This window comes from Schistocerca americana, chromosome 5, assembly GCF_021461395.2.
Source record: "Schistocerca americana isolate TAMUIC-IGC-003095 chromosome 5, iqSchAmer2.1, whole genome shotgun sequence".
NCBI classification, from domain to species: domain Eukaryota; kingdom Metazoa; phylum Arthropoda; class Insecta; order Orthoptera; family Acrididae; genus Schistocerca; species Schistocerca americana.
Window position 1 is genome coordinate 613,954,164 of NC_060123.1, and position 13,355 is coordinate 613,967,518.

The window sequence follows — 13,355 nt, forward strand, 5'->3', positions numbered from 1 at the left end:
GTTTGGAGTCTCCTGCAATAGCAAATTGAACAAGATCTATCTGAAATATATATATATATACTATTAAAGGGAGATTTTGATGACATTTTAAAGAGAGGCATTGTCTCCCTGATGAAGAGGTGCAGCATATGTTGATTCAGCATATCATGATCATGCTTCATACTTAAGATTTCTATACATGTTTCAGGTATGAGGATGGGCCTGCTGCAAACCAAAGTGGGTCTTGTGAACTTACTGTCAAAGTACAGTGTGCAGCCTACACAGAAGACAGTAGCAAAACTTGATTTCCATCCTAGGTCCTCAATCCTCATGACCAAAAGTGGAATCCACATTCAGTTCGTAAAGCGTTCCTAGGAGGACAACACTGAAGAACAATATCATGTCAAAATTCACCCATTTTAGTGTTGTTTATATATGTAAGCACTATGATTCATAGATAGTCCTTACACAGTGGCTTTACTGTATGGAAGACTATTGTGCACAGTTGTGTTGCCCCCAATCTTCAGTATTGTACTTTTAACAGCACATATTATGTTTATGTACTTAATATAAATAAACACAGTTTCTTTATTTCAGTCATAACTACTTATTTAGTTAAAGAAAAATATTATTGCAACTGTTCTTTGTAAGATTCCAAAAAAGGGCAATCACAACAGCCACTATCAGGTGCTGCCATTGAATAGCAACTTTAAACAACTGTCTCCAGGTTGACTGTCCTATCTGACAGATAACGACAGCAGTGCTTTCTCTTTTGTTTTCTCGATGTGATTAATTAATGGTGTGCTTCTGGGTGTTCTGATGAATTTTTCTCTCTTTTTGCTTAAAAGCATACCAATCACCAGTTGCAATGTTGAGGTGCTGCTATGGTGCACAAACGGTACATCAGTTGAACACAGCTCTATGCTTTTGTAAAAGAACATTTTGATGTAATTTTATGAGATAGATATTTACAGAAATGAAATTATTTGAATAATGGAGCTATTTGCTAAAAAAAACTATGGTGACAAAGCATGAAGTTAGTAGTTTGATAGTTCCAAGAATTAGTAATGTTTCTGATGTTCTCAATACCATTCATGTACGACTGTCATATTAATAATATTAAAAATATATTGATATGTTGTGTCTTCTAATTTATTTCAAAAAATTTGCTGCTGCTTTCAAAATACATTTTACTGTGGAATGGCAAATGGTGTCTTCACCATCAGGGTCCATAGGATGAAATTACAACAAATAAACAAACTTTATCATGGTTTGTGGACACAGCAGTGCTTGGAAACAGACAAAATCTGGCATGTGCCTCGATGGCAGTGGAAAACTATGTAAAAATTACACTCAAGTCTGCCAGTGTACAATGCATCATGCAGATTCTACCTTCTCTTTCCTTCTCATTCCATCTGGTAATTCACCCTTGACAAGGGTTCTGGGTGACTTTTCTGAACACTCTCCACATCCTAAAATTCATCAGTCCTTTTCCTTCACTCCTCATCCTTCCCCTTCAACCCTTCTACCAGAAGAAGGAGCCACTGGCTCTGAAAATTAGCAAATTTCAGCACCTATTTATATATGAGTTCTCCTGTCATCACTGGATCATTAGATTGTTTATTGATCCAGTTGCTTATAGATTCTACTTTACAGGATTCACCTTCTTGTATTGCAAGTTAGTGCATTTTGTATTTAGCAACATAAAGGGTAGGATCTTACACCACTTTCAAAATAAAACAATACATATAATTAAACATTCATTCATCAGATTACATCTTGTCATTGCAGAAGATTAGATTAAACTGAATACTTGTTTTCGAATAACATATAACATTTTCAACCTTGGACGGAGGAAGTCATCTAATATTTGGGCATGGCGATCAGTAATTAATGTTACTCACTGCCATAGAAACCTCCAAAAACATATAGCTCAATGATGCCAAAATGAAGCCATGCAGCCCCACACAGTCATACATCCACAGTGCATGAGTTTCTTATGCAGTTGACAAGGATTACCTTCTGTGTGGTTCTTGACATTTTTGCATTTTACTGAATATTCTATGAGGTTTTGGGATTGCAGCCAGATCATGATGACTTCTTGCCAAAATATTTTGGCTTACAACCATTCAGCCATCTTCTCAGGTGTCCTTGGTGTCCAGTGGCAGACACCTGAAGATCGCTGAATGGTTGCAACCAAAGTATTGTGGCAAAAAGTCAATGTGATCTGGCTGTGGATTACCTTCATTGAGTGGTGTCTAGCAACCATAATTCTGTTTATGTACACCATAATCTAGATTAAAATGAGCCTCACCCAACGTTAGAGTGCTTTTTACATGTGTGGCTTGCCTTCAAAAAGTTCCAAGAAGCACAATGTGAAGGCTCATCAGGCAACTTTATTTTGTTTCTTTAGTTTCTGTACAACCTGCAATTTGCTTGAGTGAAACTGCATGTTATCATGTGTTAAGTGAAACGGGGAATGATCTGCTGCTGTTAACAGCACCAAGTGATGTCTTATAGCAGAACAGTGAGCTCTTCAGATGAGTGCTTCATATGCTGCCCCTCCACTTCCTCCGCAGTCTGCTGCATCCTTTGCTGCCCTGGGATATTCTTTTCTGCACAAGATGCAGTAATCCTGAATTGTTGGACCAACCATACAATCATTTTTAATCATGTCTTTTCAACCTGAGATGGGGATTATAGAGTTGTTGAACAGTGAAGGGAGACTTGTTATTTTTTAAATACATCAACGGCAAATGCCTGATGTCCAGAATCCCACAAGCCCATAATCAAAAATGGCCATTATTCCTTATTGTAGCAGATGTATACTAATGTATTCTAGCAGACAAAACAGTAATGAAATATTATGTGACTCAAATCTGCTATTCATTCTGTCTCACCATGTACTACTGATGTCCCTTTATCACCTAGACTCAAATGAACTTGTTGCAAGATTTTTGTAACTCTTCAACATTGGAATAATATGTGAAATATTGAAATGAAATTTTAATTCTATTTGCTCTAAATCTTTTTGAAATTGCAGCTCATATTAATTTCATCAGATCCAACAATGTGGTAGAATTCTTACAGGGGAATGGAAGACCAAGGGGAAGATGGTAATGCTTCCTGTTGAAAGTAAGATCCAGAATAACAGTTGAATGAAATGAAATTTCACTTGACATAGATTTGGGATTAAGGTAAAGTAAAGCAAAAGTGAAATATGTAAACAGTTGTAGAAATTAAACCAGTGATTGCACAGTAGCAGAAGAATTTAAATACCTGCATCAAGAAAAAAAGGTTGACATAAAAGGCAGAATAGATGGAAAAAAACCTGGTGACTGTTAGTGTGGCACTGATTTTAAAAGCTCATGAAGACAACTCCATTATGATCATGCATGATGAGGGTTAGTAAAAGTCAGAAGATCTCAAAATATAAAATGTATGGCTATGAAACAAGATCAAACCACAAAATTTGAGAGAAAAATACGAAATTTGTACAAAAAATTTAACTTTCATTACCAGATGTGATTAGCAGATCAGTAGATCCATGAGTTTCAGAGCTTAGGTCACTCTAAAATCCACACCTTCTTCTCTGCCATAAGATCAATTGACAATACAAGGAGATATCGGGCTGCAAAGTCCCTTATTACTTAACATGATATTTGATCAAATTACATATTTGAAGCATTTCACTTGTCATGCTGCACAGAGCATATGCAAACGTGATGATGATGATGATGATGATGTTTGGTTTGTGGGGCACTCAACTTTGGCTACCCCATGGGGCCCCAGCCTTTGCAGCATCTTTTCACTTCCATGTTGCATGTCTATCCTCTTACTATTCACCCCCCCCCCTTCCCCCCTCGTACCTAGGGTTTGCATTGTCTGTAGCTGACATAATAACAGTCCCACCACTGTTTTTCATTTTCATTCCCTTTTCCTTTCTTCGTTCACCTTCTCCTATCCTTCCTCCACATTGGTGTATGTGGCTCCTCTTTTCCTTCTTCATCCCTGTGCACTCCTGAAGTCTGGCCCATGTGTCTGATGCATAACAGGTGACTGGGTAACACTTAATTCCCAGCCCCAGGTCAACAGGCAAGGTTCGCACGTACCCTCTGGTACAGACCAGGCCCAGGGAGCTGCTACCTTCCCAAATTGCCAATTCGTCCCTCTGTCAGGTGTTTGGGGGGGTATGAACTGAGGTGTGAACAATCACCTAAGGTGGGTGCACCCCCTTGTGAAGGGGGCCCCAATGGGAAGGAGCACTCCCTCGGAGGCACTGGCGAATTTTCTTGCAATGAGCCAATCATCTTCACAGTTAACATCTACAAACTGTAAACAGAAAGAGGCTCACAGTTCAAAGACCCTGCCAGCTGCATCATGGTTCCTCTTGGTTTCATGTACTGAAAATGGACAGTCTCTTACAAAAGTAAATCTGTTTATTATTCAAAAGGTGTTGATGCAATTGCTGGCCCTGTGAAATGCGGCTCTGGTTTATAGAATGGCATTTTGCTTTTGGAGACTACTTCTGACTCTCAAGCACAACCAGTGCTTGCCACTTTGCTTCTCCACAACTATCCTGTCTGTGCCAAAGCCCATAAATCTCTGAACTCTTCCCATTGTGTTATTTACACTAGGCTGCTTGATGGTCTGACTGAGGTCAAAATCCAAACATACCTCTCTGATCAGGGTGTCATTGCCATCCATTTGGTGATGAAAAAGGTAAATGCATCCTTAGTGCCACACACTCTCTTTTTCTCATCTTTGATAGAGTGGTGCTTCCATCCAAGATCAAAGCAGGCTATGAAGTTATTACAGTCCGACCGCACATTTCAAACCTAATGCACAGCTACCACTGTCATCGTTTCAACCACACTCGAATGTCTTGTCAGCAGCTGGCCAAATGTGTAACCTGTGGTAGGAATGCATACAAGAGTGATCGGCTGCCTCCTTCTGCCTGCTGTAGCAACTGCAATGGCTACAATGCCACCACCTCTCGAGATTTACCCATGTATCCCAATGAGGGAGCTCTACAGGAGATCTGGGTAAAGGAAAAAGTTCCTTATTCGGTCACTTGAAAGTTCTTCACTAGTCAGAAACCCTGCGTTCTACCATCTGCCTCCTTCTGCCTGCTGTAGCAACTGCAATGGCTACAATGCCACCACCTCTCGAGATTTACCCATGTATCCCAATGAGGGAGCTCTACAGGAGATCTGGGTAAAGGAAAAAGTTCCTTATTCGGTCACTCGAAAGTTCTTCACTAGTCAGAAACCCTGTGTTCTACCATCTGGCACTTATAGTACTGTTCTTGTTACATCTCACTCCATGAAGGACACGGCCATGCAGACATGCGACCTCAAATTCAGCTCTGACATCGTGATATCATGCAGTGTTATGAAAGCATCACTGTCCCCTCATCCAGCTGTGCAACAAGACATCAAAACCGACAAGCCGGAAAGGACAGAAGAAATACTCCCGTAAGGACCTCCTGCATCCCTCCAGCCAGCCAACACCTGAGTCTTCCTCTGCTAACCAGAAAGGCTCAAAGAAGTCCAACAAAGGCAAAAGGTCTTCTTCTCCTTTACTGACTTGAAGATCCTCTTCGATGGTGTCACTATGTGATACCTTTGCCTGGCTGGCCTCCGTGTCGCCAGTGCACACCACCAACCATTTTTCTGTGTTGAAATCCGCAAGCCAACAGCACAAGAAAGCCAACACTTCTGTGGACCTCATGGCGCAGGATCCTCCTTCATCTGTGCCCTGTAGCAGCGAGTCTTCGCAAACACGTCTGACCCTCTTACGCCACCTCAATACTGTCCACCTTTGTGGCACCTGTTTGGCCACTGGTGCCTGTTACCTAGCCTGGTTGAGAGTCTGTATGCAGAAACTGCTGAACTACCACTGTCCTACTGCCATGACTTTCTTCTCAGCAGGTATGCATCCCATTTGTCTGTCATGCATAGCCACCCATCCTATGTCCCCTTCTTTGATGACTCTGATCACCAGTATGGGGCACATCCCTCTTCTCTGTTACCTCCTGGAGTTCACTTTCGGCCCTTGCTCTGGCAGCTTGACATCACACTACATATCCGCCCCCGGTAGCCGAGTGGAAGACCACGATGCATATATTTGCGCAGTTAACCTTGGTAGACAGCAGGTATGGTAGACGGAGGGGTAATTGGAAGATGAACATCTCCCACCTGTGATACAGAATGCCGACACATGCTGGAGGACGCGTGGCATGGCTGCCTCCGTCGACAAAATTCTTTCAGTTCCGTCCTGCAGTGGTGGATCGAGTGTGCGAAGCCAGTTTTACAGAGGACGTTAATAGGTTACGGGAAGGAAGTTTCTCAATGGCAGCGCATGACCACTGAGTTTTACTTTACGGCTCTCCGGGAACTATTAGCTCAACCACCTACACCAGAACGCCAGACAGCCGTCCTCCGAGTTAAACCAAAGCTGGTACAACTTGCAATGCAGAGGATGGCAGGTACGATGATACGCACGAGGTCACAGGATTTCCTGCCCAATGATGTTCCCTCAATGCATTATGTGATAAAGGAAAGAAGAAGAAGATGCAGGAGTTTAATACATGAGATCGATCTCAGCGATGGCCGTCGTTTTACAACACAAAGGGACATAGCACAGGCGTTCACGGATCATTTTAGCAGATTCTATGCGAGCAACAGGGAGGGTCAGAGGGACCTGGGAAACGTCCTGGAAGAGATCCCAGACATGATGAGTGTGAACGGGGAAGCGGACGGGTTATCTGAAATTACGTGTGAAGAGCTGGAGGAAACAATTACATGAGGTGCTTGCAACAAGTCCCCAGGTCCAGACGGATTCCCGTTGGAATTTTACTGTATCTTTGTGACCCTTATGACACCGATGTGGCTATGTATGTTTAATGAGCTTCTGCGGCAAGAAGTACCGGTTCACATTCAATTTACGGAAGGGCTCATGATACTGATACCGAATCCCCGTGGTGGCAAACAGCCTTGTGATTATCGCCCCTTGACCCTACTTAATAGTGACTACAAGATCTTCATGCGCATCCTGGGAAGTCAAATCAAAAAGTCTCTGGATAATCGAATACATACCGATCAGACTTGTCTTGGCAGCATCAGTAATATCCACACAGCCTTGGGAGACTATCGTGACGTTGTCACACTCATGGCTGCATGCCGCCTTCGGGGGGCGATGGTTGCAGTAGATTTTGATCATGCTTTTGATCATGTGGATCATGTGTACCTCGCGGCGGTGCTGAACACGATGGGTGTCTCACCATTATTGACCAATGCTGTGATGCGGCTGTTGCATGGCACCAGATCAGCGATGGTGGTCAACGGAGGGAGAACTGAGTATTTTAAGATCTTAAGATCAGTGAGACAGGGTTGCCCCTTGTCGATCCTCCTTTATGCGATCGCCTTAGAACCATGCCTCACAGGCCTTCGCCGCCGTCTTACCGGGATCTCCCTACGGCATTTATCATTCAAATGCAGAGCATACGCGGATGATATTGTGTTCCTCGTAGAGAATGAGGGGGAGACTCAAACAGCACTGGATTGACTACAGACGTATGGGATGGCAGCTGGAAGTGTGGTCAACTACCGAAAATCACAATTCATGCATGTGGCATGTGGACTAGAACCAGGAACGGAAGGACCCTTACCTGTGGTGGAAACCCTCCGCTGTTTGGGTATCACCTTTCATAAAGAGACAGCGAGAATGGCTGCGGACAACTGCCGAAGACTGTTACTCAGAATCCGCACGACAGTACGACTAAACGACCTACGGTCGATGGATATGCTGCAGCGAGTGTTACTCGTCAATCTTTATCCCGCGCCCATGATGTGCCACCTGACACACCTTCTCCCCTTGACACGCACGATGGCTATAAGGATTCAGGCAGCTTTTGGGTACTATGTGTGCCTGGGACAACTCTTTAAGGTACAGTACAACACGCTTACCCTCCCAGCGCGAGAGGGGGGAGTTGGTTTAGTGAACGTGCACGAGAAAGTGCGTGTCATGTATATTAATACTATGCTCAAACGGTGGCGCAACAGGAATCACTCGCTTACGGGGACGATCATGAAAGAACTCGTACCAACATCGCATCTTCCTCCAGTCGGTGTTGGCCATATATCGCCCCCTTTAACGTATCTGCACACGTTCATCGTGGAACACAGTTACGTCCGAGAGTGTTTACCAACGACCTGACAGTCAACATCGAAGGTTGTGTACCATCTGCTTCTTCGACAGATTGCCCGGAATAGGGTGGAATGGAAACATCCAGCTGTTAATTGGCACATGGTGTGGCGCACGGTCCACCATCCCCACCTACCTACATCAGTCAGATCAACATGGTACATTGTTGTCAACCGAAAATACCCTACAAATGATAAAAAGTATGCAATACATTTGGCGGATTCACCCTTGTGTCAGCAATGCAGCGTGCTGGATACGGACGACCATGGGCTGGTCTGCGGCGAGGCATTGCCTGTCTGGACTCTCGCAAGAAAGATAATAGCGTTCATGCTGCGCACTATCTATACAGCAGTCTGTTCTGACATAGTATTTTTTCCAGAGGAATCGTATTTTCCGCTTCATAAGACAAACGCAGTGGCGTGGATCACAGGTATGACGGTCCATTACATCTATAGAGACACACATACGAACTTACTGAACGTCCTGGATTACTGGCAATACTTGCAAGCCCACACAAAACTATTACGGCTACAAAAGTACAAGGATTGGTATGCCAATTTCCTAGTAACGGTTTTTGCGGACCCGCCATATACTTGGGGTGAGCTGGGTGCGCAAAGATGAGCGGCGGTGCTTTCGTTGTGAAACCGACCAAGTAAAGTGATCGACTAAGAACACTATGTGAGTATGCGACCTACGAAAAACTCACGCTTGCACAGTTAGCAAATGGATGTACATCAAATTTTGTTTTCATATCTACAAATACTTTCTTTAGGGTGCCGGAGGTGGCCCCACTTTGATTTTGTTGTTATTTCATGCTGCATGGTAGGACAGCAGCGAGGTTCCTTCCAGGACAGTTATCATGTGTCAGGACATACTATGTTTATTTTGTGAATAATAAAGGTTTCTGTTTCTCCTACCTTCCTTCATATAAAAAAAAAAAAATGAATAAATAAATAAACACCCTCACTCCCGAACAAAAAAAAAAAAAAAAAAAAAATGTGGTCAGCGTGACGGAATGTCAATCCTAAGGGCCCGGGTTCGATTCCCAGCTGGGTCGGAGATTTTCTCCTCTCAGGGACTGGGTGTTGTGTTGTCCTAATCATCATCATTTCATCCCCATCGACATGCAAGTTGACAAAATGGCATCAAATCGAAAGACTTGCACCAGGCGAACGGTCTACCTGACGGGAGGCCCTCGTCACATGAAATTATTATCACACTACATGCAACTTTTCCAGTGGGTGTGAACCCTTCACCACCTTGGTTTTGTGTGGCAGCCCATGTTCATCTTGGTCTTCATTCACTTCCTAAAGACACTACTCCACCCTTGCACTATCACCTTTAGGTTCATGACTTTTGCATGGAACTTCATGATAGTACCTTTGAGTACACTGATGGCTCTCGGACTGACCGTGGTGTCGGATGTGCCTTCATCACTGGCGCTGACATTTTTCAGAATCGACTTCCAACACACTGCTCAGTATTTACAGCAGAGCTCTTTGCCCTGTATCAGGCCAAGGAGTACACCTGGCAACACAGGCTTTTCAATTGTGCCCTCTGCTCAGACTCTCTCAGCACCCTTCAAAGTCACTGTGTACTGTACACCGCCCATCCTGTAGTGCAATGGGTCCAGAGAAACTGTCACTTGCTCACTCCTGATGGAGCCACTGAGATATTTATGTGGTCATGTCAGTCTGCCATGAAATGAGGCCACTGATGCTGCTGCCAAGGCTATAGTTCTCATACCTCAGCCCACTAGTTCTAAATTCCCTCTGATGATCTCTGTGTTGCCATCTGTCAGGAGTGGTGTCACTTTGGCATCACCACTGGTCCCCTCTGCATGGGAATAAGCTCCAGGATATTAAGCCCCTCCCAGTGGCTTGGACGGCCTCCTCTTGGCACTCCCGCTGAGAGGAGGTCATTTTAACTATGTTGCGTATTGGGCATTGCCTTCTTAGCCATCACCATTTGTTAAATGGTGCTCCCCCACCACATGGTGCACATTGCGCCCAAGTTTTAACTGTGTGTCATTTCCTGATGGAATACCCATTTTTTAAACATTTATGTTCCCACATGGGTTTGTCGTTTGAGTCATCAGCTGTTTTAGCAAATGACACATGGGCTTTTGACCGCTTTTTACTTTTCATCTGTTGTAGCAATCTGGTGAAGGAAATTTAGTTTTTACTTCTGGAACTCTGTTTCTCTGTGCTCTACATTTCTGTTTTCAGCTGTCTTCTCTTACATCGATTGGGATTGATGTGTACCATATTTACTCGAATCTAAGCTGCACTTTTTTTCCAGTTTTTGTAATCCAAAAAACCGCATGCGACTTAGAATCGAGTGCAAAGTAAGCGGAAGTTCTGAAAAATGCTGGTAGGTGCCGCCACAACTAACTTCTGTCGTCGAATATATGTAGCGCTACGCAGACATGCTTCACAGGCACAAAGACAAGTACTGGCACCAAAACCTCTGCGTCAGTAAATAAATTAAAAAAAGGTGGAAGACGAGCTTTTTTTTTTCTCCGCCCCGAGTTTCGACCACTGCATTTTCATACATTATCCAACGAAGTAAATACAAATTCCGTATTGTGCCTCTTCGAACGTAGCAGCATTTCAATGTACTACGAAAATCCGACTGGCAAGACTGTTTGGGATATTTGTCAATATGGCCAACTCTGCTTTCTGAATTGTTTCCTAACTGTGAGAAGAAATGGTTGCTAATAGGAACTTTTATGAATTGTGAATCACATACAGTATTCTCTTCACCATAAGAATAATACGAATACAAACATTTTGCCATGTATTCTTTCGTGTTTGCTGCTATCTCATTTAAATCCTGTCCGCCTAATAAACTACGAAACTAGAATGAGACAACAGCAGACGCGGAAGAATATACATACCATGTCATGTTTATATTCGTATTATTCTTATGCCTAATAGTGATACAGTCAGAAATGAAGCACGGCAATTGACTAGATTTTTAAATCTAAGATGACTCTAATTTCTGTGCATAATGTAATGTACTAAAGAGGCGTCTGCAAAGATTTTCAAACGGAAAATTTTTTCGCTAAATTCTCGTTCAGAACATCTTCTATCATACGCAGTCTATTATTTGGTTCTTGTTGATCATTATCAAAGAAAGCAGCAGTGTAAGTAGCAACGAACAGCAGTCTCTTGCCATTGTTTCACTAATGAGACGATTTCTCACTTCGTTTTTTTTTTTAATTGTAAGTGGCGGTAGCGTGCACAAAAGCAAGCCACGCCGCAAGCGGCGACAGGCCGTAAACCCTCATTTTCAGAATGCGACAAACAATGCATGACACAGTACAGTAATGCATTTTCAGCTTTGAGTGACGGAAACACCCATAACAAAGAGAACTGCACTTGTCAGATCAAAGAAAAATAAGCAATCAATTCAAACCAGACAAAGCATGTGAAAAGGAAGGGTACCTGTATAAATACGGACGGAGTGCCTGACGCATAACAACGGCTACCTGGTAAAGCTTAACTGCTAAGCTTACGACTCGAACCAAACTACTACAGCTGTATCGTCGTTCATTCAACTTAAATTGTGTCTCATATTACAATGGACCAACTTTGTTTCAATTTGGAAGTGCGGCCTAAAACTTTTCTCTCCCCTTGAATTTCGAGTCTCAGATTTCAGGTGCGGCTTAGATTCAGGAAAATTTTTTTTCCTCGATTTCGAGTCTCATTTTTCAGGTGCGGCTTAGATTCGAGTGCGGCTTAAATTCGAGTAAATACGGTAGTTGTTTTCTAACTTCTTTCTGTCTTTGTTTTCTATAGTTTGTACATGGGAGCATATGACCCTAGTTATTTTTGCACACTTAAACAAAACAAACAACAATACATTGTGATACACAAATCAACAGACTACAATCTAAGACTCAGCTGTCAATTTATTGACAGTAATACATACTCTAAACTGCCAACATTCTGCTGCTCAGCAAAATTTCTGAATAAGTAACTTACTTATTCAGAATTTGCAAAATTTGCATCACCTTTTATATAATAGAAGTACACACAAATAAAAGAAATAGCACTGTATATGAAGATTCATGATAATCTTATTCAGCAATATAAGAATTTGAAGAAGAAATTTCTAGAAGTTATATTTTTCTGAATTATTTTCTAGTTTGAGGCAAATATGAACTCTAATTAGTTAATATCACACAGCATAGATCTGAAAAGAAAATGTGGCTCCAGACTGAACTGAAATAACAATCAAAAACATATATTGAATTAACAGAGCCACTTACCATTTGATCTTGGAATGTTACAACATACTGCATTCACAGCAAACAGAGTATATTATTCTGTTTTTAATGGCAGCAATCTGTATACATTATACTGAGGTGACAAAAGTCATTTGATACCTCTCAATATTGTGTTGGACCTCCTTTTGCCCAGCGGGATGCAGCTACTCGATGTGGCAGCTACTTGATGTGGCATGGACACAACAATCATTGGAAGTCCTCTACAGAAATACTGAATGATGATGCCACTGCAGCCATCCATAGTTGTGCAGGTGTTGCAAGTGCATGAGCTTGTGCGCAAACTGACCTCTTGATGATGTCCCGTAAATGTTTGAGGGCTGGCCAAATCATTTGCTGTAACTGACCAGAATGTTCCTCAAACCAGTCGTGGCCCAGTGACATGGTACCTTGTCATCCATAAAAAATTCATTATTGAAACCTTCATGGGTTTTCAGCCAAGTGGCGTGGTCTTCTAGCCGCAACGTTTCAATGGATTGCGTATCCATCATCTTCAGGCAAAGTGTCAGGGTGCTGTCTGTCACATGCCTTTGTAGCTGCTGGAATGCTATCAGATTCCGGCCACCAACCAATTATGTGCCAGTGGAATCGCACCAGGCGATTCGCACCACTGGTGGTGGGAGGGACGCTCGTGTGGGCGTCAATTCTCAGCGTCTGTTCATATCAGTGCCCTCCACAGTCCCTTTTGTACTGGAGCGTTCTTGATGAATTTTCCTAACTCCAGGATCCCAAGCTGTACTGAGATGGTAACCACTGTCTTGGTTAATTAAATTTTCATGCAGATGAATCTATACCGCTTCTTTTGTCACAGAATCCCAAAATCTGAACTTCTTTGTTTCTTCAGATTCGAAGGTATGCTTTTCATTGATGCTGTGTT

The 13,355-nt window shown here is 42.7% G+C and overlaps 1 protein-coding gene across 1 annotated transcript in view; it reads left to right on the forward strand.

The window, feature by feature from the left end:
* LOC124615598 (cytochrome P450 6k1-like) overlaps window positions 1–575 on the forward strand; it is a 72,810-nt gene extending 72,235 nt beyond the window's left edge. The window contains exon 8 of the mRNA XM_047143587.1: window positions 188–575. Within this exon, the coding sequence (XP_046999543.1) occupies window positions 188–354 (167 nt within the window). The 3' untranslated portion in view covers window positions 355–575. The remainder of the gene's footprint in view (window positions 1–187) is intronic.
* Window positions 576–13,355: the final 12,780 nt, after the last annotated feature.